Here is a 27,245-nt window from a genome sequence, read left to right as displayed (position 1 = left end):
TTACATTAAATTAAATATTTAATCAACGAATAACACAATAATTTAATGCATTTTAAGGCCTAAATATAAACGGAATTAAATAGACAGAGACAGGCTCTGTTATTAAAGCTGGCATTGACCTGTAATCTCGAGCGAAGAACAGTAGACATTGACTAAGACGAAGGTCTGTGGGCCTAATCCAGAGACGTAGATGATGATGATGATGGAAAGTCCGGAACAAATAGTTCATGATCTATTGCACTAATATAATCAGTTCCCGATGATGCGCTCCGAACTTCGGATGTTTTCTCCGTTTGATGTTACTTGTCCTTCACTGTCTTCAAGAGTTGTTGAAATTCAGACCTTGTTGAAATAATTCTGTAGCCAGAAACGAGTGGCCTTACCTCAGGAATTCCATTGAATTCCCGTTTTCAAGTAACTCGGCGGTAACGCCTGGTGCTGCATTGCGGGGGAGAAGCCATTATCATAGCTCAGCAATTCCGAAACGTCGCTCCACGGAATCCTGGATTACGCCGTGTTTTGCGCACGAAAGTACGATAGCATTTAGACAGTAAAAGTAGTCAATATGCTTAAATAATTAAGCACTACAACATGATGTGTGTGGATGAAGTGCATGTAAAGATCCATGTTTTCTTGACCTCGACACCAGCTGGAAGTGTGTGGTCAGCTTCACGACCCACCCGCTTTACCCCCAGGGAAAGAACACTGGTACCCATTGGATAGGAGGTTGGGTGGACCCCCAGAGCCGGTCTGAACGACGTGGAGAAGGGAAAATTCTTGACTCTACCGGGACTCGAACTCCGACCGCTCCGTCGTCCAGCCCGTAGCTAGTCGCTATACCGACTACGATATTCCGGCTCGCACATGTAGACAGTGGTTTCACGAAAACCCCAGCAGACTGTGAGAATACTGTTAACACTGTACACTGCAGTGGCGGATATAGGACGAGGTGAGAGGGGCAATTGCCCAGGGTCCATCGGCCACACTCAGGCAGTGGCCTTGCATAAGAAATCACCGAATATTAATTGCACGCTTTAGAAGCGTGGGACACCAACTATGCAAATACTTTATGTCCATTTGTACATCCCTGAGTATCATATTTCCTGGTCTCAGCACATTTGTGTACAACGCACTCTACACAACCAATTTATATTAAATTATGGTTTGTGATGTAATAATATGGTTCAATAAGGTAGTGCAGTTTAATTTGGAAGAGTAATCAGCAAGTCATGTTGAAAGCAATCGGGCAGGCTCCAGCAATGCTCCGGGGGGAATTAGCGACTACTCGCGGTGGGTGAGTCTGCAACTTGTTACGGCTCAACTTGCTGCAGCAGCCACGTAAACAATGCACTTAGTGCTCATTAGATGGACAAGCGATAAGCCAATTAGCCGACATTGTTCACGCAGCTCAGTCTTCACTACCTGGTGCTACTGTATGTACAGCCTGTTTCGAAAACACTGCCTTCACGTAACAGCTACCGGAGTGGTCGCCTGTGGGAAACAGAAAGAAAGAATAGATGAAATAACAGAATAATATGCGAAGGAAGGAAAGAAAGAAAGAAAGAAAGAAAGAAGAGAAATGAAGGAACTACGAAGAGGAGGAAACAGAAATTTTGTTTCCTGCTTTCAATGCAGCATGGATCTCACGCCATTAGTTGGTATGTAGGCCTATGATTAGTGCACGTTTTTTAAAAATTTACAGTCGAGAGGAAATGTACTCTTTCAGTAGAATCTGACTCTATAAATAATGAAGTCATAACGTATGCTGCCGGCAAAGCAATTAAAATCGTAAACATTTCCAATTAGTCACGTGGTTCCGAGATGTCACCAAAGACACATAAATCATCGTCAGTGTTGCAGTGTGTGCCAAGTATGCACGTCTGCGCGCAACTATATTAATTATGTCCTGCATGTGAACACAGTGGAGCCAAGAGGCGTCACTTCGTGGAGCGCAGCTCCTCTTGAAATCTGCTAGTAAAAAACTCATACACTCAACTACATCTCCCTAAAATTAGAATTAATTAATTACATAAATCAAATATCCCCAGCACTGTTCAAAGCATGGGTGCAGGATAATAATTTCTTACCAGAGAAAGTATTTCGTCAAGATATGGGTTTATGAATTTATACGAGAGTGCTAAGCCTAGTTTTATTGGGAAGCATTTTGGACATATGAAAATTTGATGTTATATACAAATACCATCAGCAACAAAAATCAGTCTTACTAGACTTCTCCGACTTCAAGGTTTAAATTAAAACTGATCCCTCCGTCTCTTGTACAGGCTGCTTCTCATTCTCTCACTGTCGGTGTATACTGGTAAAGTCTTCACAAATTTGCATCGTCAGTTGTTTCCGTTTGGTGGAACTAGTTCATTTACACGTAAATAATTTGTCTAGGTAAAATTTGGTAAAATTGTCCCTGTGCTTAACTAAGTATACACTAAGACATGAAGGCGTATGGGGGAGTGGATGTATTGACCCAAGTTTTCTTAACTTCAGCACTAGTTCGAGGTGAGTGGCCAGCTTCACTCCCCGGCCGCTGTACCCCCGGAGAAAGAGCTCCTGGTACCCATCGGAGAGGATGCTGGGTGGGCGACACACCCGGCCTGGGCGACATGGAAAATTGCCTTTAAATGCTATAATTTTGCCTTGGTTCTGTACGGTGCGAAACTTGGTCTCTGTCATCAAGGGAGGAACACAGCACAGACTATTGGGTGTTTCAGAACAGGGTGCTCAGGAGAATATTTTGACCGAACAGAGAAGATATGAAGGGACAATGGAGAAAACTGCATAATGAGGAGCTTTATAACTTGTATTACTCGCCAAACATAATTAGAATAATAAAAACAAGGAGGGTGAGATGGGAAGAGCATGTAGCACGAATTGAGGGGAAGAGGAATGCGCATAGAACATTGGTGGGAAAGCCAGAAGGAAAGAGACCACTAGGAAGATCAAGACATAGTTGGGTGGACAACGTTAAAATGGATCTGAGAGAGGCAGGATGGGGTGGGATGGACTGGATAGATCTAGCTCAGGACAGAGACCAGTGGAGGGATCTTGTGAATACAGTAATGAAACTTCGGGTTCTATAAATTGCTGGGAAGCTCTTGAGTAGTTGCACAATTAGCGGCTTCTCCAGAATGGCTCACTCAGCTCCATGATGTTAGTTTAGTTTAAGACGTTAAGTGATATATTTATATATTGTCCTATCGTGTATTTTCTGATGGGGTTTATCCTATAGCCTGCAATATCCCTCACTAAACCTATTAAGCTGTCTCTTTTCGGCTGTCCTGTTGCTTAGTTACGGCCCGGCATTCTGATCCATATAACAATGTTAGTAGGGCGATTGCTTTATAAAGCTATAAGAGTCTCATTCCAGTGCACTACTTAGCTATCTTTTAACTGTGCCTCGTATGTATTGGAGATCATTTAAATGGGTCATCCTTGCTTTGTTAAGGGGAACTAGTCTATTCAGTATTCTCTGAGTTGCCAAACATGGCGCCTAAAATCAAATTACATTGCCTCACACAATACAATATTTTTAACTCGCGTTTGATCTGATGGACATTTTGGACAGCGAGGGGTTATCGTCGAGATAAAACCTTGAGCTGGCACTGCGTATAGAAATGGTTGTTCCATAGAACAGCACCCGACTAATTCTTAATCTGATGTATGAATGAATTATCTAAGAACAGTAAGATTTTTCTAAAAATTTCTCCCACCAGTGAGAGAGACTGTTTTCTATGGAGTCCGCGCCGCAACTGTTTCTATACAATGATTCGGTAAACACGTTTCAACAATGGAAGACGGTGTTTTCCGTGGGTTCCGTGCAAAAAAGTTATTTTGAAAACAAACGGCGCTACCGCTCAGTTCTGAGTTCTGATTACTGATTTCTCGGTTGAAGAGAACCACGGAAAATACGTTGACCTGTGAAAAGTCAAAGTGTGAATAGAAGGCTTCATTCAAGTGTAATGTGTAGTACTGATTCCTGGTACTCATTTCTGCTAGAGGCTGAGTCGATCCCAGCGCCATAGTGTGGCTAAAAGAATTGGGTAAATTGAATAAGCCACCTCATCGGGACTCGAACCCGCGATCTTCCGGCTTGTAGTATAGTGCCTCAACCAAGTACGCTACCGGGTGCCCCCGAGACTTTTATAATTCCTATGTTACACATCCGTGAAGACTAGTGGAGATAGACTTAAGAGATTAATGTGGAGTGATTGTACATTGTGCAAAGTAGCAATAGTGTTATAAGTAATTGCAGTTATGACCTGAAGGTTATTAATAAATCTAATTACCAATCCAAATCCGCGTCTCAGACAACCGATACCCGTGACAATGTTTAAAATATAGCCATTTTCTTATTCTAGGAGCCGGGATAGTTTAGTCGGTATAGCGACTATGAGCTGGATGACCAAGGGGTCGGAGTTCGAGTCCCGGTAGGGTCAAGAATTTTCATTTCTGCAATCGTACATACCGGCTCTGGGGTCCACCCAACCTTCTATACAATGGGTACCGGAGGCTCTTTCCGGGGATAAAGCGGCCGGGGCGTCAAGATGACCACTAACCTCCGAATAGTGCCGAGGTCAAGAAAATGTGTATCTATATATCCACTCCCCATATGCCTTCGTGGCGTAGTGCTTAATCAGTTAAGCACAGGGACAACTTTACCTCTTTAACTCTATTTTCTTATTCTTGCCTACACAGGTAGAAAATAAATGGACGAGGCGATCCTAAAGTCCTCCTTGTCCTGCAGCGTTATACCCCCCGCACTATCCTATATCACCGGTACTCATCCATTCTTTATACACCGTCTTTCCGTCTCTTCCTATCTGTAACGATCGCAAGTTTCTCATATCTTCAGCATTATAAGCCTTAGTTTCAATACTGTCTATGCACACAAGCCTGGTGGATGCTGTATGGCCTTTAGTTTATCCACAAGTTTGATCAAGAGGAAATCTGAACCAAATCACGATAAATTCGCCATGGAACAAATAAAGTTGGTAATAGAGCACTTCTTTTTGACTTCCTCAAACCCTGTTCAGTGAAGTAGAGCGATACCAGCGAGAAAAGGCTTCAGCAAACTGCTTGCTCATTCAAAACACGACGGTGAAATATTCTGTACACATATTCGAGTCCTTTAAATTGTTAAGTCCGGACGAGCAGTTTGGCAAGAAAATATTGTCACGTGCAAGGGGTTTGCGCATGACTTATAAGACGGGTCCTGGACTAGATGATGAGACCTATTGATACCTTATTCACACACCTTGGAACTACAGGTAATACAGAGCTATCGCTGTTCTACACACTTTCATTTCACTGTTGAACACGCAATAGGGATCTCAGTTTCCACTAGTGGTATCCTGGCAACGGATTTATAACCGCCTCAGTATAACTTACATCACTCATGAAGTCTTCTTTGCACAGTCTAATTCATTTCTTGCTATTTCTTCTCAATCACCTTCGAATGCCATCTCCAAAACTCGAACCAAATCTCGACACCTACTAACTCAAACGACTTTTTTGTCCCTTCATAACCCTTCGGCACGGAACAGGCAGGAAACACAGCCTCTAAATTATGGAGAAGACTTGTTTACTAATCCATTGCGTAGCAACGGACGTCCTATAGTTGCGTGTCTACGCTTCCGTGGAATGTGTATACCGAGCCGTTGCCTAGCAGCGGGTCTATACGATACAATATGATGAATTTATTGACATTTGCTTCTTCTTGATCTGTCTTCCTTTTTTTCCTTTCTTCCTCTTCCTCTTCTTCTTGTTATTATTATTATTATTATTATTATTATCATCCCACCATCAACTTACTAGAACTAGGGAGTGCAAACTACACTCTAACTAAAAGCCTTTTCAGCAGAAACACTGATATCCGTAACTTACGGAAAAGCCCGCGGAGTTCACTTCGTAATAATTTTCTTCTGGCTGGCCGTCATTCTCACAGAGCCTTAAAGCGGCACCTACAAGAGATTCTGCCGAATGAAAGTGAACATAGACAATATAGTACTCGACCTCGTAGTGTAGTCGGTATAGCGACTGGCTACAGGCTGGACGACTGAGGGGTCGGAGTTCGAGTCCCGGTAAGGTCAAGAATTTTCTCTTCTCCACGTTGTCCAGACCGGCTCTAGGGCCCAACCAGCCTATCAAATGGGTATCTGGGGCTTTTTCCCCGGGGATAAAGAAGCAGGGGCGTGAAGCTAACTACTCACCTCCAACTAATCCCGAGGTCAAGAAAATGTGAATCTATACATCCACTCCCCCATATGCCTTCATGGTGTAGTGCTTAATTAGTTAAGCAGAGGGACAACTTTACTTTACTTTTACTTTATTCGTTTTGACACAAATACAACACTGAAATTAAATGTGTATTTCAGGAGAATATTTGGTGAAAGTAAAACGATTGAGATGGTCCAGAGGAGTGGACATGGTGGAAAGCAGGTGTGGGTTGGAAACCTAATAAGAACAGGGCACTTAGGAAATGTACACGTAAATTGGTGGAAAATGGAATGCGGAATAAAGACACTTATAAACTTCGAGGACTTTAGAGGAGGGAGACCGTGTTCAGCACGTTGTGTGACGCCCTCGAAGATGATCGCCGTGTTGTTGCAACGTTCCTTAATTGTGTACGTGGTGTCAGGTCTCCTTAATTTACAGCATTTAATGTTATTTTTAGAAATTAGTGTGATAATCTCACTTACCCTCAGTTATATATATTTTTTATTACTAGTGGGGTGGGACTAAGTCCCTTGTACTGCGGCCACTTCTGGCCTATTGTAACAGCCCCAGATAATAGGTGAGGGTGGTTGTGTAGCAATTGGTTGAATGAAGATTGGCAGGGGAAACTGAAGAAAACCTACTACAGTGCCATTTTGTCAACCATAAATCCCACTTGACCAGACTCGTGATCGAACCCGGGCCGTCGTGGTAGGAAGCCAGCGACTAACCGCTTGAGCTATGGCGCGGCCCTTCACAGCTAAGTAACGAAATATCTAACTTGATTTTCAATTTGGCGCACGTGACCTTCGACGCTGACGCCGCTTACGATGCACACACACTGACCGAGACTGCATCGCAGTGCTCTTCGTTAAATTAAATCACTCACAGATATGTCTGCCTGCGAGATTCCTAACAGACAAACCGGAAGTGATCTCTGAAGTAGGCGTATTCAATGGGATTGCTCACTTTGTTTCTTTTTCATTATTGTCTTTGTTGTCAGCTGAGTAATTTTCCCTGATAACCTTCGTTATCCCCCTTCGCTGAGCCTGAGGAAGGAAGGGAACCCCGTCTCGAGGGCGATCGATGCAAGTCCACCACGCAGGGAAAGTACGCTCTTCGACGAGGGGTTGCGAATGAGGGGTGCCGTGGAGCTGTGAGCTGCGCCAGACTGCGGGGCGAGGTCTGACTTGCTAGTTCGTTCGTTCGTATACCAACACAATATACTAAAGGAATGTGTATAAACGTATAGAGCTATTTCTTGATTTACAGTCATATCTTGTCCCTCTATCAACAGCTTTGCAAGTGCAGAAACGTCACCGCAAGTCTCCTTTCTGTTCTCTCTGAGAGTGACTGGAAGCCGTACGTTACCTCTTACTCGAGTGATTCCCTTCCTCTGTGACAATACGAACTCGTGGCTTATTTTCTCATGTTTATATTGTATATTTCAACGCAACGATGAGAGGAAGGAAATGAAACAAGACTGGAAAAGTGAGAGATAAATTTCCACACTCCTAGTCAGTGTCTTATGGAAAATGGACGGAATCTGAAATGCAGAACATGTGAGATGAGCAAGACCATGCGGAAGGGTGACTGTGAACTAATGGTGCTTCTAAAATTGTGACGAGAGAGCGCCAGCTGATGACTGAGTCGGCCAGCGTGTGTTCTTATTGATCCTGAGATGGTGACTTGAGAGGGCGCGCCACTGATCGATTCGTAACAATGGGGTCACAACACAATTGCAAGGCAAGGTAAGAGCACGCTCCAGTTTCTGGTTTAAGGTCTATGTTGCTGCAACATTTCTGCTAAGGCAAAATGTTACTCAGTGATCACGCAACAAAACTGCACGTGTTCGTGAAGTCTTCTAAGCAATAAGTCATCGCCATATTTGGAATACTCTGGACTTTTGCACAGGAGTACAGGGAAGTCTCAGCGTAGAACACAGCCAACCTTGGACAGAATTGAAGATATTCTGAATGGCTTCCCCGAATTATACATTTCTGTAAACTAGAATCCTTCCAAAACATTAAATTCAACTTCAGAAAAATAAATACATATAATAAAGAGGCGGGATGTCTCAGTCGGCACAGCATTTCATTTTACATTTCAGAGAACATAATTATGATTCCCTTTGATTTGATTGAAATATCTTTCTTGAATCGATTATTTAGTCAAATATTTCCCATTCCAGCCATAATGACAATCTGCACACTTTCTGTTGTCTGCCATTTTCGGACTACTAGAGTTAGACCCATAAATTTCCAGTAAATATTTCCAGAGACACTTGGGCACCTAAGTCATGTCCTTCCGATAATACACGGGCATCGAACCATAAAATATAATCAGTCCGCAAATCATATCGTGTTTAAATTATGGTCCATAAACAAGTCGAAATTTCGTAAGAGATACGAAGAGTATATACAGGAGATCAGGTAAAGGTAAAGCTATCCCTGTAACAGGCCATGGAGACCCATAGGGCTATGGGACGCCAAGGCTCCCACATCACCTAGACAATCGGCTCACAGATGGCGGCAAATTTGTCAGCCTTACGCGCCGGCCGCCCTTTACTCCCCCCCCCCCACCCCCTCCCAGGAAGATTCCTGGTACTCATTTCTGTTAGAAGCTGAGTCCAACCCAGGACCATAGTGCGGCTGGAAGGATTAAGTTAATTGAAAAATCCACCTTATCGGGACTCGAAACCGCGACCTTCCTGCTTGTAGTATAGTGCCTCAACCAACTATGCTACCACCTGCCCCCTCACGGGCAATTAAGAATAATAATATCACTTTTGGATATTCGAACCTCATAGTCAACATGGAGCATTATAGAAACAGAGAAAAAACGGGAATATTTAAATACATTAGAAAGATACCACATGGCCGCGTCATAGCTCAATCGATTAGTCGCTGGCTTCCCACCGCGGCGGCACGGGTTTGATCCCGGGTCTGGTCAAGTGGAATTTGTGGTGGACAAAGTGGCGCTGGAGCGGGTTTTCTCCAAGCGCTTCGGTTTCCCCTGCCAATATTCATTCCACCAAATTCTCCATCATCATAATCACCAGGTGCAGGTACACTAGGCCAATCAGTGGCCGCCGTGCCGAGTGGACCCAGGCGGACTCTACCCCCCACTAAACGAATTTAAAGAAAAAAGATACCACATATGTAAAATCAGCAAAGACAAATTACACATGAATGACATTACATTAATACGCATAATCCGATATTTGAAACATTACAAGAACTTAACACTAGACCGCAGCACACATACCCCCTTACCCTATACAAGAAAGAGTCAAATCCATAAATATTCGTAACTCTTATAGCAGCTGCGCACGATATGCAAGAGGAATCGCCCATCTCTACAAATAAGTACACAACCAATCACGTTATAGGAAACACTAATGTACTCCATACATAAAATTACTATTACACGTTAGAGACGCACAACAACACATGCGCGCATAAACGAGGGTAAAATTTGGAACGGTATTCATTGAGGTAAATTCAGCAGTTTTCAACAGCAATTGTTTAAGGTCCTGATGATGACCATTTTCTGAGAAGTAGTGGGTCTTGAACGGGGTCCACTCATCCTCGTGAGGATAATTGAGGAACTCCGGCCTAGAAACCCGAAGTTAACGGCCGTGGGGATTCGTTGAGCTGACCACGCGACACCCTCTATCCGCTAAATTTGGTAGTAACTTCGCCGACAAGCGGCGGTCGATCGATCGGTATAGTCCGCATGCGGACTAAAACCACGGAGTTTTTCGTTTTATTTATTCAAGTCACGCTCGAGCAGGAATGAAAATGGAAGATGGTTGGATTACCAGCTAATAAAAAATATGTCTCTATTATCGCGGATGTCAAGTTATCGCCATTAATTCATGGTTGGATTTTTGAACAATCTTCAGTTTTGTCCGAATTATGTTTGTAATGAAAATATATTTAATTTTTCTTTTCGAGCCCATATTTTAATATTAAGTGCAAATTGCTCTTCACGCTTCATGATCATGCACCACCACCTGTGTTTTTTATCGGAGAAGGGAAGGAGACCAAATAACTCTCCTAAATGCTTGTATCTCCAAATTATTTGGAATACGGGAGACAGGAATAAAATATTTCAAACATGGACATTTGAATATAGGAGACATAAAAAGCGGACTTTTCTTTCCAATTTCTATTGTCACTTTACTCAATATAATCAGTAGCATAGACTCTGATGCCTAAGGAACTAAATGTATTTATAACCTGAAAAATGATGAAGATTGGAGAGACAATCATTAAGTACCAACGTAAAGAGGAAAAGCTATCCCTGTAACAGACCGTGAAGGCCAATGGATTTGTTAGATGTCGAAGCTCCCACAATTCCTAGACAATCGGCTCCCTGGTGGCAGCGAGGTAGTAGTCTGCCTCCGCAACAGAATCAGTTCCAGAGCCTACATATTTCAACCCCGAAGATGAACGCAACGTGTTCTTCCAGACGCCGGTATCCACTTGCAAGAGTGCAAGGTGTCATAACGCATAAGACGCAACACGACTTGCAGAGACTGTGCATCTGTTGAAGAGTTCTGTCTTCTGGGATATGAGGTCGTGAATTCCTTAGAAAGTCCACCGATGTTTCGGAGTGAACTTGTATAAGGGATGGGCCTTCTCGGCCCTTGCACCGCGACCTACAGTGATCTATTGTACTTCCGGAGGAAACTTGCTATCTGCTTCATGCTGGTTTCCATCTTGGCTAATTCGTCGACCCTAAGATGGAGGCGACATGTTCCTCCGAAACTTCGGTTAACTTTCAACGCGTACAAGGGGTTATGTCGCAGAGTATATGTCTTCAGAACCACTGCTACAAAAACCTCAAATCTTAATTTTGTAGATGCTGACTATGGTATCAGAATTTGCTGATATGCAAAACAATGAACATGTAATGGGGTCAAGTTTGTGTCTATGAAACCAAGAGCAAACATGCGAAGACTTGTTTAGTAGTAACAGAGCAGTGTAACCGTCTAACTTCATGCTGCTTCTGGAATTAAGGTTGTAGAGGATTTTTTGTCAAATTCTAAAAATAGTCCTTAATACAAAATGTTATCACCAGAGCGCAATTAGCTTGACCTAATGACCTGGAACGAGTGACAACACTTGCAGCAGCTGGCAGCGCTTAACCCGATGTGACCCGACCAGAGCAGATGGCTCTACTAACAACCTCCACAGGCTGCTGAAGGATTTGAGCATCCGTACAAAAGTTACCTAAATACTAGGTACTTGCTTTTACGTACAAACTGTACAAACTGCTAAAGTAAGGTTAATTTGTCTCTGAGCTTAACTACTTAAGCACTACGCCATGAAGGCATACTTACTTACTTACTCATGGAGCTGAGCCCTTCTGGAGGAGCCGCCAATTCTGCAGCTACTCAAGAATTTTCCAGCATTTTATGGAACCCGAAGGTTCATCACCGTGTTCACAAGAGCCCTCCACTGGTCTCTATCCTGAGCCAGATAAATCCAATCCATACCATCCCATCTTATCTCTCTAAGATCCATTTTAATATTGTCCACCCCCTTACGCCTTGGTCTTCCCTGTGGTCTCTTTCCTTCTGGCTTTCCCACCAATATCCTATACGCATTCCTCGTCTCCCCCATTCGTGCTACATGACCTGCCCGCCTCATCCTCCTTGACTTCATCATTCTAATTATACTTGGAGAAGAGTACAAGTTATGAAGCTCCTCATTATGCAGTTTTCTCCAGCCTCCTGTCACTTCATCTCTCTTCGGTCCAAATATTCTCCTCAACACCCTGCTCTCAAACACCCTCAGTCTATGTTCATCCCTTAATGTCAGAGACCAAGTTTCACACCCATACAGAACCACAGGCAAAATTATAATTTTTTATATTCTAATTTTTATGTTTTTGGACAGCAGACGAGAAGACAAAAGGTTCTAGACTGAATGGTAGCAAGCATTACCCGAGTGCAATGTCCTCTTAATTTCTTCCTGAATCAGGTTTCGATCTGTTATCGTTGTTCCCAAATATCTGAACTGTGCCACATTTTCAAAACATCTGTTTCCTATCTTTATGTCATGATTTTGCCCTGCATTTTGGTGACGAGACAGTAACATATACTTAGTTTTCTCTGTGTTTACTTCTAGACCAACATCTTTACTTGCGTCAATTGAAGTTTGTGTGTTTGTCTTTGTGGTATCTACATTATTACGCCATGAAGGCATGTGTGGAGTAAATGTAAAAAGGTAAATGAAAATTGTCCCTGTACTTAGCCGATTAAGTATTACGCCATGAAGGCGTATGGGGGGTGGATATGTAGATCCATATATTCTTGACTTCGGCACTAGTTGGAAGTGAGTTGTCAGCTTCACGCTCCTGCCGCTTTAGCCCGGGGAAAGACCCCCCAGTACCCATTGGATAGGAGCTGGGTGGGCCCCAGACCCGGTCTGGACGACGTGGAGAAGAGAAAATTTGTGAGGGGGGAAGTGGATATATATATTCAAATCTTGACCTCGGCACTTGTTGGAGGCGAGTGGTCAGCTTCACGCTTTACCCTCGGAGAAAGAGCACGTGGGACCTGTTGAAGAGGAGGCTGAGTGAGCTCCAGAACCGGTCTGGAGAAGAGAAAAATCCCGCCCATCTGCCTTCCAGGCCGTAGTCAGTCACTATACCGACTTAGCTATCCTGGCTCCTCTTATACAAATCGGACAGACATAATCATTGTAATAGAATATAGAGCCCGACTGATTATAGAAGGCGATCGGAGCTGCCCCACTTCACCTACCAGCGGCATGGTCTGCCTCTACTTCCGAAAGAAGTTCCGCCCCCTCACCCTTCGCCGCTCCCCGCCAGTAAGACTGTCAGATAATAATACCAAAAGCCAGACAATGAATGGAAAAGTCGTTCTGATCAATTTATACGTGTATAAAACAGTCCATTGTACGACGTAAAAAGCAAAGTTGTGAGAGCCAGGATAGATCAGTCGGCATAGCAACTAGACCACAGGATGGAGGACCAAGGTAACCGCGGTACAAGAGATTGTTCTTTTCTCCACAGCGCCCAGATTGACTCAGGAACATACCCAGCCTCCTCTGCACAGGCATCGGGGGACTCTTCCTTCTAGAGTAAAACGGCCTGGGTTTGAAGCTGACCACTCAGATTTGTCTAACGCTGTGGCTAAGAATGCATGGAGCTATATGTCTCCTCCACCGTACGTCCGCATGGCATTGTGTTAACTAACCCCAGGGACATCGTTGTAACTTTAAAAGGAAGTTCGTATGTGCGCCAAGCGTAACAGCACTGAGGCCCCCATGAAAGAACTGTTAATTCTCTAGTAGACTGAAACGAGTGATGAGCTTCACGATCCGATCGCGTTAACCCCGGGGAAAGAGCTTCCGGTACCCCGGATAGGAATCAGAGTGGATCTCAGAGCTGATATGGACGCGGTATCAGAAAGAAATGATGCCTTTACCCTTACAGGGAATTGAACCGTTAGACCAGACTGTAGCCACTTATTCACAGAATAAGCTACCTCGTCTCATGCCAACAAGGTGCAAGGTGCAACTACTCGTTCGTGATGAACACCTTTGGACAATAGCGGCAGTTTTAAGGGGTTATTTACCTAATAAGCCCGAATATAAGGCAACCCTCCGTTTATCCACTACGAATGTCAGAAACAATAGTTTTCTTTTGACAAAATTGAATACATAGCTGTTTAGTTCTTGGGGTTGTAATGCAAAACTGAAGGAAAACTATGCTTTTAAGTAGGGCCGCGCCATAACTCAAGCAGTTAGTCGCTGGTTTCCCACCGCAGCGGCCCCGGTTCGATCCCGGGTCTGGTCAAGTGGGATTTGTGGTGGACAAAGTGGCGCTGGGGCGGGTTTTCTCCGAGTAATTCGGTTTCCCCTGCCAATCTTCATTTCACCAAATTCTCCATCATCATAATCACCCGGGGCAGGCTACAATAGGCCAATCAATGGCCGCCGTTGCTGTAGTCTTAGTATACGTCTGGGGAGATTAAGGAAAAGCAATAATCCCTCGGTCAGGATGGACCCTCTATTCCGATCGACATTCGAACCAACCACATCGGGAATGCAACTCTACAGCCTTACTTCTAAATTAATCTGCTCGATGGTTGTTGCTGCTGTTGTTGTCTAGTGTTTCCAGATATGGTCAGTGTTGATCTTTCTGACCGCTATCCATCTGGGCCAGGATGCAGTACTCATTTCTACCTCGCACTCACAAATGTATATTTATAATTGAAGTGAAGATTTAAGTCTGACAGCCGAAATATCACACAGACTTGAGCAGGGATCAAAGTCAGAACTCACTGCACGAGTATCTTCTCCTGAATCCACTCCAAACCTGTGATCTAAATATTACAATATTCTGGTATGTGTCGCCGTGTAGATATTATGTGAACCGACGTTTCGGAGGAACGTATCGCCTGCTCACTCTGGTTCCTCGCTCACGGACTTTTCTATACTGAAGATGGAGGAGATATATTCCTCGAAAACGTTGATTCGCACAAGATATACAAGGGGCCACATCCAGAAAGACGGAATTCTTAAATATTATTTCATGAACCTATGTGCTTTAAGAAAAACTTACTTACTCATGGAGCTCAGCCTTTCTTCAGGGGCCGCCAATTCTGCAGTTACTGAAGAATGTCCCAGAATTTTATGGAACCTGAAGGTTCATTACTTTGTTCAAAAGAGCCCTCCACTGGTCCATATCCTGAGCCAGAACAATCCAATCCACACCATCCTATCCTATCTCTCTAAGATCTCTTATAATATTCTCCACACACCTACGCCTTGGTGTTCCCAGAGGTCTGATCTGTAGTTAATCTGTTACGTCGAAAGCCACACTGATGATCTCCAATAACTTCATCTATGTATGAACTTAACCATGAGAGAAGAATATTGGATAAAATTTCGTATGAAGTTGATAGCAGTGATATCCCCCGATAATTACAACAGTCACTTTTATGACCCCTCTTGTGAACTGGTACAATAATAGACTCCTTCCACCGATCAGGCAATTTTTCCTTATGCCAAATAGAAGTAATTGTGGATCTTAGAACGTAATATTTCACCTCCTGCTTGAATAAGTTCTGCCGGAATTTGATCACTACCTGGCGATTTATTCCTTTTCAATTTTGCAATAACACTTTCAACCTCAAAAGGCCTGGGATCAGGTTTTCATAGCTCAGCTGTTTGCATTTCTATCTGCCTAACATCACTAACCTTATGTACATTCAATAACTGAGAGAAGTAGTTCCTCCACCTATTCAAAATGTTGTGGGAATATGCAAGCAGATCACCATTATCATCCTTCACTAAGTTACTTCTAGGTTGGTAACCCCTTATAAAGTAATTTATTCTCTATATAGGTCTCTACTGTTCTTGTTCTTGCTGTTCATTGCAAGCTGATCAATTTTGTCTTTCAGATATTCCTTCTTTTTATTCCTGAAATGCCTGCTGGTTTCACGGCTTATATTATTCAGATTAACCATCGCAAATTGACTTGTTTTCTTTCGTCTAATAATTTTGAGCATCCTTCATCGAACCATGGCTTATGCTTTTTCAGTTCATAATAACCTAGAATCTTGGCAGAAATTTTGATATTCTCTCTAATAGTTTCCCAAGCTTTATTAACATCCACCTCAATGTCCAAGTTTTCCAAAGCCGCGAACCTATTTGAGATTTCAACACGATACTGCTCTTTGCCCTCTACCTCATTTCATGTCTTGAGATTGAACCTATCCATATGACCTCTGTGCTTTGTTTGCTCACTACCAGTCTTTCCCTAACCTTTGCCACCACCAGGTAGTGGCCAATATCACAATCTGTTGCCCTGAATGATCGGACATCAAGTATACTTGAATGCCGTCTCCTATTTATCAAAAATGGTCTATTTGATTGTGTATCTTCCCATCGGGAGATGTTCAAGTAAATTTATGGATGTTACGATGCGGGAACATTGTACTTTTGACTATGAGGTTTTTTTGATGTGGCAAAGTTTACTACTCTAACTCCATTATCATTACTAATTTCATGCAAACTCTAATTCCAAATTGCTAGTTTGAAAATGTCTTTCCTCCCTACTTTTGCATTGGAATATCCTAACAAAATTTTCATATGTTGCTTCGGGAATTTATCAAATGCATTTTCTAGTTCTTCATAGAACCTGTCATTTATACCATCAATTTTATCTTCTGTTGGGACGTGAATATTAAGAACCACGATATCACACCAGCGACCTTTTAGTATTATTGATATCCTATCACTACCGAAACCTACCCTCTTAACTGCTGATGCAATTCTGTTATGTAAGAAAAATAAAACTGTACCTAATTCATGATTTTCATTCCCCTTTCCATAGAAAAATGTATATTCTCCTGCTGGTTCGATGCCACCTCCGTCCCACCTGACCTCCTGTACTCCTGCTAAATCTAACTTAAATTTTGAGATTTCTTCCGTCACTGCCCTGAGCGAACCTGTCCTATAGAAACTTCTAACATTCCAAGTACCAAATTTCATGTCTATTTTCTTTAGCCTAGGTCGTTTATCCAGAGGATCCGTCCAGGTCGGAGACTTTGTGTACACTTTCGTTACAAGATTATTTTTACGGTGACGAATTGTTANACCCCCCCCCCCCTCCGCCAATTTGGAGGACCACCACCTGTCGGCTGTCTACGACTGCTTATTCAATATATTCGCAGCTTTCCTCCATACGTGGAGGGCGTGACCTCCACCCACAACCTGAGGATGCACCATGTCGTTTAAACTGTTTTGAGAAATGTATTTCAATGATTTCTTGTGAAGTATATGCTGTACTGAACTTGAAGGAAGAGAAATTAATTTCGTCCTATCAACTTCAGTTCTTGAACTGAAGTGCAAAGTTATATTCATATCTTTTCTGTCGTTTCGGAGGTATGAGTAAACCATGTGTACCGAAGCAGAGTTTGACAAAACTTTCCCCAAACAGGTTACGGTTTCTTCACCTATTTTGTGCATTAAATGGCCCCTTTCGCTTGCATGAGTGCACAGTAACTCATTTCAATTGTTTAATAGCCACGGTGCCTAGTTACCAGGCTCAACAGATGTCAAAAGCATACGAAATTGTGTATTTAGTTCGGAACAATAGGCGATTGACAAGTTAGGAACAAAGTGACACTAAGAAAAAACTGGTACATATTATGTACGTAGATGAAGCTATCCGTGGAACAGGCCATGAAGGCCCATAGGGCTGTGAGACGTCGAGACTCTCACATTTTGTCTAGACAATCGGCTCATAGCTGACGGTAAGGTTGTCAGCCTTACGCGCCGGCCGTCCTTTTCTCCCAGAACTATTCCTGGTACTCATTTCTGTTAGAGGCTGAATCGAACCAAGGGCTATAGTGCGGCTGAAAGGATTAGGTGAATTGAAAATAAGTCATGTCATCGGGACTCGAAACCGCGACCTGCCGGCTTGTAACATAGTGCCCCAACCGACTACTCTACCGCGTGGCCGCATATGCGTAGATATACGTATGTTTCAAATCAAACATTGTCCATTCAGTCCGTAGACAATTACTGTTGTTTCTGAGCTATTCTGGGTCATAATATTATAATTGGCTTGTGAATATTAGTAATAAAATTTTAAGTTTTCACTTGATAAATTTGTAATTGTTTTATCTTACCCCCTCTCCACAAAAAGAAATGTAATTCATTATGTACATAGCGCCTCCTATGCATAATAATTCAGGCGGGATTTCAATTCGTTAGAACATGAATCCTCCTCACAAAACATGACACCGACCATCAACACTACACCTAAGAGACAGTAAACCTATCTCCAAATTACAGAGTGCTTCATAGTTCAGGCCTTCTAAGCATTTATCGGTAACTTCAGATAACTGGTAATACTTTTAGATAAACATGTTATGATATCATACACAGCTGTAACAACTTAGAAATATCTGTCTTTCTTTCACACGTGGATCTTTTTTTACAAGAAAGAACTCTTGTCACTGAAAAAGGTTCTACCTGTTGAGAGATAAAGTTTATTGGACAAGAGGCCTGAGTTTAAGAAACAAGTCAGATACCACATATCCTAATCTAAAGGCTATATGTTTCTCCTACCTCGTACAGGGAGGAACGTCAAACATTTAACGGCTTGCTCAGTTACGTTTGAGAATCGTAATGTCTGAAGCCAATTCGTATGAGAAGAAAACCAGAACGTAAGTAACTGTTTACTTTACACCGCAGATACAGAGCATCACTGTTGGTTACAGATCTGTTACAGGAAATCAGCTGCAGTATCATAAACGCTATTGATCGCCATGTTTTAGACGATGGAGTATGTTTGTCAAGAAATTTCAAGAACCTTCATTTACGACGTCTTAGAGAAATGAATTCTGAAGCTAACGTTGCGACATTCTCCTGTACAAAAAAGGCAGAACGAAATATAACGAGGAACATTATTTGTACTCTGAAACTAATATTGTTGAAATGATTAAATAATGAAGTATAAGATTGTAGGAAAATTTAGAAAAGAATAGTGATAATGAATGCCGAATTTTATTCTGAATTCCACAAACGAACAGGCCACTTGGAGAGAAGTAGGTTTGCACGAGAAGCTAATGTTAAAACTCGTCAATGAAAAAACTGAATGTAAATAATATCACGTTTAGTTTGTGTGTGCGCGTTTTTCTGTGTTTGTGTACAGGTAGAGGCTTTGCGACCAGCTGATCACCCGCCCAAGGAATCCTACCGAATGTGTAAGATTTAGAAAAACCGAAGTGAACGGAGAACTTCATGGAGGTAGGCCTAGACCCACTGGGGCTGTAGTGCCAAGGAAAAAATTAATATTACTCGTATATTTCAACGTCCTGTTGCACTGTATAGATCTGACTTAGGAGGTTTGTTGCGTCTAAGTGCAACGTCGTTCACTGTTCCATTACAGTGAGCATCAGTGTCCTTGTCCACAGCACCTGTACACCTGAAGATGGCCAATTTGGCCGAAATATGTAGTGAAATTGTATCAAAATAGAGGAACAGTAAATGACGTTGCACTTAGACGGTGCAAAAACTCCTGAGTCAGATGTGAATATGTGAACTGAACTGAATTGAATTGGCTCAACATAGGGTCCAGTAGCAGGCTTTTGTGAACTCAGTGCTGAACCTTCGAGTTTGGGAGTAGGGAACTTTTTCGAGCAGATGCATTCGTCAGCTGATCAAAGAAGACATTGAAGCATAGAATTTGTTCTTAGTTACTTAGTTACATTTAGGATCGCCGTCAAATATGGTCATAACTGGAGCCTCTAATATGTGTTGTCTTCACAAATGGAAGGAAATTATGCACTTAGCCTTCACGTATCACACCAGCAATACCATAATTACTAGGTTTGTTGTAAATTTCCATTTAAATGCCATTCATTCAAAATGTGAACATGGCGTTGCTTTTATTTAGAACCTAAACCACCTCGAAACTATGTTCGTGCACTCAGAGATGTAGTTGTTTACTGCTAGGCCGATTTTATGTACGTCTGAACATCCCATCCTTCAAAGTTGTAACATCCGAGACATTGAAACTATTGCTACATAAATCGAGAACAAAATTAATTAATGTTCCTCTGTTTGTGAAAAATGCTATTTACTTTAGTTTATTTTAATAAAACACCGTGCTTTTAAGGAATTATATTTCCCGATACAATAGGTGTTTTACATCTGAGACACAAAAATGTTACTAACTACACTTAAAATTCCACACAGCTGATGATAATGCAGGTACAGACCATGAGAGAATGCATTCGTACACTTTTACATTTACATTTGTACATGTGTCCCTGAAGNACTTACTAAAGCAAGTGTCACGTAACTTCGAACAAGACCAAGAGTAACCTTGAATGCGCAGAAGAAAAATTTCAGACAAGGGGGTGAGTTCGAGGGTGTGAGAAGTGGCGGCCAGTTGATACCCTTGTCTGAAATTTTTCTTCTGCGCATTCAAGGTTAATCTTGGCCTTGTTCGAAGTTACGTGACACTTGCTTTAGTAAGTACGTAACATATCTCTGTACAGCCGTACATACGTTTTGGGGAAGTGTAACCTTAGTTTTTGGCGTTTCGTCAATGCTTTTCTTTAATATGTTTATCCTCAGTAACCTGCATTTAACAACTTTTGTTCGATAGGTCTTTGTGTAAGATTCTTAGAATCTTTGTGACGGCATTCATTTTAAAGACATTAGTCACAAGATGAAACGTTAGTGAATTTTATTCGTCATTTCGAAGAGAAACAAAGTGGCATTGTACGAAAATATTCTTCTGTGATGTCGATTTCTATGAATGTACGTCTTGGTGTTTCACATAAGGGATTTGGGGAATTTGAGAACGGAGCACTGAGGAGAATATTTGGATCAAAGAGCGAAGGAGGGACAGGAGTCTGGAAAAGTTGCATAATGAATCTTCATCGATTGTTACTTCGGTGATCAAACAAAGGATAGGCCCGGTATGTAGCAAGCATGGAGGAGTGAGAAACGCATATGAAATGTTCGTGCAGAAAATCTGAAATTAAAGAGACTTCCTGAAAGACTTATAGCCGTTGATGGGAGACTAATATTCAGAGAAATCAGGTGAGAACTGGATTCAGTTTGCTCAAGACAGGAAACAGCGGCGGGCTCTTATGAACACGGTAATGAACCTTCCATAAAGGACCGAGAATTTCTTTGAGCAGCTGAACTTTAGCTTCCTCAGAAGGACTCCTCTCCAAGAGTCAGTTGCTTGCTTCGTTAGCCGATGTCGATTGTAAAATTTGTAAAATCTAAATTAACAGCACAAATTACATAACTCACTCCTTACGTGGAAACCAAACTTACTCGTATATCTCACATGTAAGACTGAACCCAGATGCTGTCGCTTGGAGATTACATTATCTACAAGAGAGAGAGAGAAAACGTTTGCTTTTTAACTGCGTAGATTGACTGACACGCCTTAAAGTACATGTTTCCGCCAATGCGATTATCTCCAGGCGACTACAATTCCATGTCCACACTGTGACCTGAATTTCTTTTCTCCATCTTCAGGCTTTCTCAGATTTTTTTGGTTTCCCGTTATCATGCCCAATGCCCAGTGACTGTCAGTCATGTCAGACGACTTCCTTCAAATCAGTTCTTTAACGGTTTATGGATTTCTTCTAGTCTGTTTTATTTTTCCCTTTCCTCAGTAGTTTTGAACTTCCCTGATCCCCATATCCTACAGTTACACGACCATATTTAGTAACAGTATGGTTCACTTAATTTAAATCAATCCATATCTCTCTATAGAAAAAAATCTTTATGGCGGTGTGTGAGTTTGTGGTAACACAGTACGCCGACGGACCAGCAGCGCGCTCTGGTGCAACAAATACTAATTCTGCCGGTAGTTGGATCTGCCAAAAGTAGTTTCTCCATCGTTAACTGCTGTCACATCCATAAAAAAATGCTTCTGTAGAAGAGCACCTTGAAACCTGTACTTTGCATTCTTGCAATGTCGAATGTTATAATGATATTGTGGGTACGCGAAATGGCGCCACCAGTACTTGACGTAGGTGTCCCAACGCAAGGCACACGGAATGTCCCTTCGGAATGTTTGAATAAAGTAAGGACCTCCACAGTATCCTGATCGCTCGGCAGACAATATGAGAACTGAATATAACTCACTTCTAGGATGTGACGCAGTGTAGTCTAGTATAAATTTTTCTACTTTTCGGAGGATTGTGTTGCCTCAAGCTTTTGCTGCCTCCGCCTTCTCTGTATCATAATTTATGCGCCCATGTTTCATCATTATTATCATCACTTTCATCGTCATGAATTTCATGGGCATAGGTCATTAAGGTATGTTCTTATAAAGCCTATATTTAAGGACCCCATTGTCTCTCATTGTACTATAATATGCAATAGTGTAACTGTTTATTGACCAATAATAGTTATGTAGAGCTGTAGATAAGAATTAAACTACTGCACTTCACAGAGATAAGGAAACAAAAATAGCTATTTGTGGAGCTCAGAATGATCTTAGCAGCAAAGTAAACAAGTTGTATTGTGAATAAAATACATATTGTCACGTATCCTGGTAACGAGACAAGTAATTAATGGGTTCTCTGGATTGATGAAACGATTTATTGGACAATCACCATGCGGATCTGCAAACACTTATAACACTAGAAAATGTTACTAGCACAATGGGGCAATGGTTGAGGCACTATACTACAAGCCGGAAGGTCGCGGATTCGGATCACGATGAAGTGTTTTTTTTTTTCAATTGACCTAATCCTCTCAGCCGCATTAAGGCTCTGGGCTAGACTCTGTCTCTAACAGAAATGAGTACCAGGAATCTTCCTGGAAAGTAAAGGGCGGCCGGCGCTTAAGGTTGACAACCTTACTGCCGTCTGTGAGCCGATTGTCTAGAGAAAATGCGGGAGCCTCGATATCTCACAACCATATGGACCTTCATGACCTGTTACAGGGATAGTTATATCTTTACTAGGACAATAACACACAAAAGCCCTAGACGCACGTACGAATTCGGTGAGCAGGTCTGTACCCAGTCTCCTTCTGTCTTGTTCTCTGATTAGGCTTCTACTACTCGGTAGGGCTCTTCAGTATCTAATCTCTTCTCTTTTGCCTTCGTCTTGTGGTCAGTCCTCTCGACCTAAGCTGGCTTCACGCCGACCGGATATGAAACACTCCGTCCAACGGTACACATTGTTTTTGTGTTGTCATCGAAACGTGTCTCTCATTGCTGTGTGAACAATCTGTACCTAGCTGTTGCAATGGAAACGTTTCTGTACGTGTTGCCTAGGAATCAATGTCTCTGTCATAACTTCGGAGACGTGTTTTGATAAGTCGTTACCTAGCAATGGATTTACATGTCACAATTTTTAAAATTTTTGACCGAACACAGCATGTTCTTGGGAAGTAATGTTAACGATTTATTATAAGATGAATTTTAAACTACTGAACTGAAGCACGGTCATTCTTGAGAACGTAACAGTCGCTCAGATGGCCATATTTTTCGCCTTACATGAGACCAAAACACTCGTTATCGCGTTCGCATAAGCCCTAAAATAAATCTGTATATTTAATATCCTTAACGGGAGACTGATATACAACGAAGTGTCTGAAGAAAAAGCAGGAATAAAGGCAACAAAAGTGGGCATATGTCACTTTCCTTGTCAGAAGCTGACTGAATAAAGGTATAAATATATATAATATGAATACATTTCAATGACTACAATTTCCTCGGCATGTTGAATCTGAGCTTGATATCGACACCTTTGTGGATTACTGTCAGGTTCAGAAATGGATGCTAAGGTCCTTACTAGCCATGGTGTTATGTTTTACGTGAAATTATCACAACAAGCCAGCGAACATTTGAAAAGAAAAACGCCATTATAATGCGTATTCCCGAAAAGGTTAACACCAATATCATCAAACATGAAATTCCTACAGTTAGTTGGTCTGTAACACTGTTTCGTGTTGTATGCTCTCGAATTTGGAAAGAGCGTCAGGGTTTGCGTGGCATTCCTCTAATTTCATTCGACGCTAACTTCCATAGTTGAAGAGGCCTCGTTCAATGTTCCAAGGAATCGAATTATACTCTAAATAACGCTCTCCGACAGTTAATATTATGGTCCTCGTCGATGTAATGCCGTGTAGTCTGATAGACAACATCTACTAGACTACACGGCGTCACATCCCCATCGCAAGAAGCTCAGCTCCATTAAGCGGTATTCAGATACAGGTGTTTGTGCACTGACACTTCCTTCAAATCATATAAAAGGTAAAGCTACTCCTGTAACAGGGCATGGAGGCCCATAGAGTTTGAGACGTCAAGACTCCCACATTTTCTAGATACTCGGCTCAGAGATTGCGGTGAGGTCAGCCTTACGCGCCAGCCGCCCTTTACTCCCAGGAAGAATCCTGGTACTCGTTTCTGTTTGAGGCTGAGCCGACCGTAGGGCCATAGTGCGGCTGGAAGGATTAGGTCAATTGAAAAATCCAATGACCTCATCGGGAATCGAACCCGCGACCTTCCAGCTTGTAGCATACTGTCTCAAGCAACTACGCTACCGCGTTGATATAGCGTCGTAAACTATACAAAGAAATGTGATGGAGTGTAATTTCTCTCGGCGGAGTTGTTGTTGTTGTTGTTGTTGTTGTTGTTGTTGGTGTTGTTGTTTGTTTTAGAGAGGGTGGGTTTCCCCATGCACCGCGACCAGTTTGATCTATTGTGCTTCCCTCTATGATATTCTACCAGCCTCTATACCTTACCGATAAATGGTGCGTACCATCAGTCCCGCCGAGCAAGCGAGTTCGGCCACTTGCTTAGCGGTGTCTATAATGCTTCCCCCATCTATCGGAGGCCTTAGAGACTATTGTTGGGCGGGAAACGTCCTGGAATTTGGCTCAGTGATCCCCTTTGGGGATATGAGGTTCTTTTACGTGCCGTAAAGTTACGACACGGGACACACAGCTTAAAGTCCCTCCCGGAGGACTTGTTCCCTGAATTTTTCCGCCCTTAAAATTTCCACGACCTCCGCCGGGTTTGAACCCGCGTACCACGAGTCATGAGGTGGGAACGTTACCTCTAGACTACGGAGGCCGCTTTCTCTCGGCGGAGACTGAATAATGCGGTTGTAACGCCTTGCAGTTCGGAGAGAACCAAACGTTTCAGAGGAACGTAACACTATATCTTCAGGTTCAAAGAATAAGCCAAGGAAGAAACTAGCAGAAGCAGGTGTAGGGCTTACACTTCGATCCTGAAGATGGAGGTGATATATTCCTCCGAAACGGTGGGCTCTCACCGAACTACACGGCGATGCAATCCAGAAGTGTGAAGTGTGAAGTTGTGTGGAGGGCGCAGACCCGTTGTTATGTCAGTGCCATCACTTTGCTAGGTCATGTGACCCTCGGCTCCTACGGTAGCCAAGTAATCAAACGTTATTACAGGCCGGACTGTACCCTATCGTTTGGAGTTTTCATCTCGCGTCTTCCTCTATAATCAGTTCGACACTAGTTGACCCGAAGGAAACAATATGTTCATGTAACTGGGTTGAGAACTTAGAAATGAATATGGTTTTTTACTCAGGTATTTTTTTCCTTCGTGTGTTTTAAATTAATAGCCGGTTGTGAATCCTTCTGACTGCTTTATACGGCACCCCGCTAGAGAGTAGTAATTTCAAGTGTTCCTCTACAGCATGGAGGATTATGGAGTGGAAATTGTCATCTTTAGAAAAGGCTCACATCTTGCAGGTTTTGGTAGTGGTCGTGCTTTTGGCGTTTTAATAAGTAGCGTTACAGTTTTCGAACAAGAGGTTAAAATGCTGTTTAATTAACAACAAGCAGTCCCAACAGTTGTCGAAACCTCGTCTCCAATGAGGTCGTCATGCACTGAGCTTCATTTTCTTGCGGGCCGGAATGCTGTAACTAGTTGCTATGTTCCTACCCCAATTCCCCACAAAAAGAGAAGACTGAAAATATTGCGTGTTTATGTATTTTGTCCTACACATGCATGTATACATATATATAATGTATTTACGTATGGGCGTATACGCTTGTGTATAATATATATATATATATATATATGTATGTATGTGTCTACGGAGCCGGTCACGGTAGCCGAGCGGTCTGAGGCATGCACTGTCTTCGCTCGCTCGGAAGCCGGGATCGTGGGTTCGAATCCCACTCAGGGCATGGATGTTTGTGTACAGCTGATCACCCGCCGAAGGAGTCCTACCGTATGTCTAAGATCTAGTAAAACCGAAGTGAAACGGAGAGCTTCATGGAGGTAGGCCTAGCCCAAATGAGGGCTGTAGCGACAATGAAAAAAATATATGTGTACGGATATATGAAAGTAATACACATGTGAGTAAAAGGTGTAGTTGTCCCTGTGCTTAATTAAGCACTAAGCCATGTAGACGTATAAGGGACTGATTGTATAGATCCATACATTCAGTGATTCAGTATTGAGGGGGTGGGTTTCCCCATGCACCGCGACTGATAGTCTATTGTACGTCCCCTTTTTAATTTCTACAGTCTCCATCCCCTACCGGTACTGGTGCTCGCTATTAACCCCTTTCTGCCAGCAAGGTTTCTACCCTATACTTGGCAGTGGTATCTAATAGTTAGTCCCTTTCTGTCAGCGAGGTCGTCCCTCCTCTGGCAGTGGTACCTAATACTTCCCCATCTACCGGAGGCATTGAAAACTACTTTGGGCGGGAAATGTTGGGCCTAATTTAGCTCAGCCGTCTCTTAGAGACATGAGGTTCTTTTACGTGCCGTAAATCTACGACACGGGACACACGGCTTAAAGTCCCTCCCGGAGGACTTGTTCCCTGAATTTTTACGCCCTTAAAAATTCCACGACCTCCGCCGGGTTTTTGAACCCGCCTACCTTGAGCCATGAGGTGGGAACGTTACCCCTAGACTACGGAGGACGCTTAGATCCATACATACTTCACCTCGGCACTAATTGGAGGTGAGTGATCAGCTTCACGCTCCGGTCGCTTTACCCCCGGGGAAAGAGCCCCCGGTACCGATTGGATAGGAGGCTGGGTGGGCCTCAGAACCAGTAAAGACCACATGGAGAGGGGAAAATCTTTCTCCTATCAGAACTTGAACTCCCAAACCTCGGCCTCTAGCCCGTAGACAATCGCTATACCAACTGCGCTATCCCGGGTCCTAATACATGTTCATACATGAGTATGTGTGTATATATATGTTATTTTCATTGGTTGCATCCTGTTGTGTGTCTCAGACAATATATAATATGTAGGAACTATGCTACTGTCAACACAACAAATAAATCAATTATTAGTTACTATAGGATTCTGACGATGGTGTATAACACACTGATATGTTGGGATTTTGGACTTTATCCATCGTCCTGGTTTTTAAGATAACAAATAAAAACACGACGTTTCGGAAACTGGATCTGTTTCCGTCCTCAGGTGAAGGAAAACACCTATTCAGTTGGGCCCCAACAAATGCACTAGCCGAAACGTC

General features: G+C 42.6%; 1 protein-coding gene across 2 annotated transcripts in view; it reads left to right on the top strand.

Annotated features, from left to right (window-relative positions):
• LOC111863626 (RGM domain family member B) overlaps positions 1-27,245 on the top strand; it is a 173,345-nt gene that overhangs the window by 27,067 nt on the left and 119,033 nt on the right. Inside the window, exon 1 of one of the 2 annotated variants that reach the window (XM_023850117.2) lies at positions 7,384-7,976. The exons of the other annotated variant lie outside the window; for it this stretch is intronic. Within the exon in view, the coding sequence (XP_023705885.1) occupies positions 7,948-7,976 (29 nt within the window). The 5' untranslated portion in view covers positions 7,384-7,947. Of the gene's footprint in view, positions 1-7,383; positions 7,977-27,245 lie in introns of those variants that run through there. 2 annotated transcript variants of the gene reach the window in all.

This window comes from Cryptotermes secundus, unplaced genomic scaffold (assembly GCF_002891405.2).
Source record: "Cryptotermes secundus unplaced genomic scaffold, Csec_1.0 scaffold99, whole genome shotgun sequence".
NCBI classification, from domain to species: domain Eukaryota; kingdom Metazoa; phylum Arthropoda; class Insecta; order Blattodea; family Kalotermitidae; genus Cryptotermes; species Cryptotermes secundus.
Note: the sequence above shows the minus strand (reverse complement) of the source record. Positions and strands in the feature narration are given on the sequence as shown.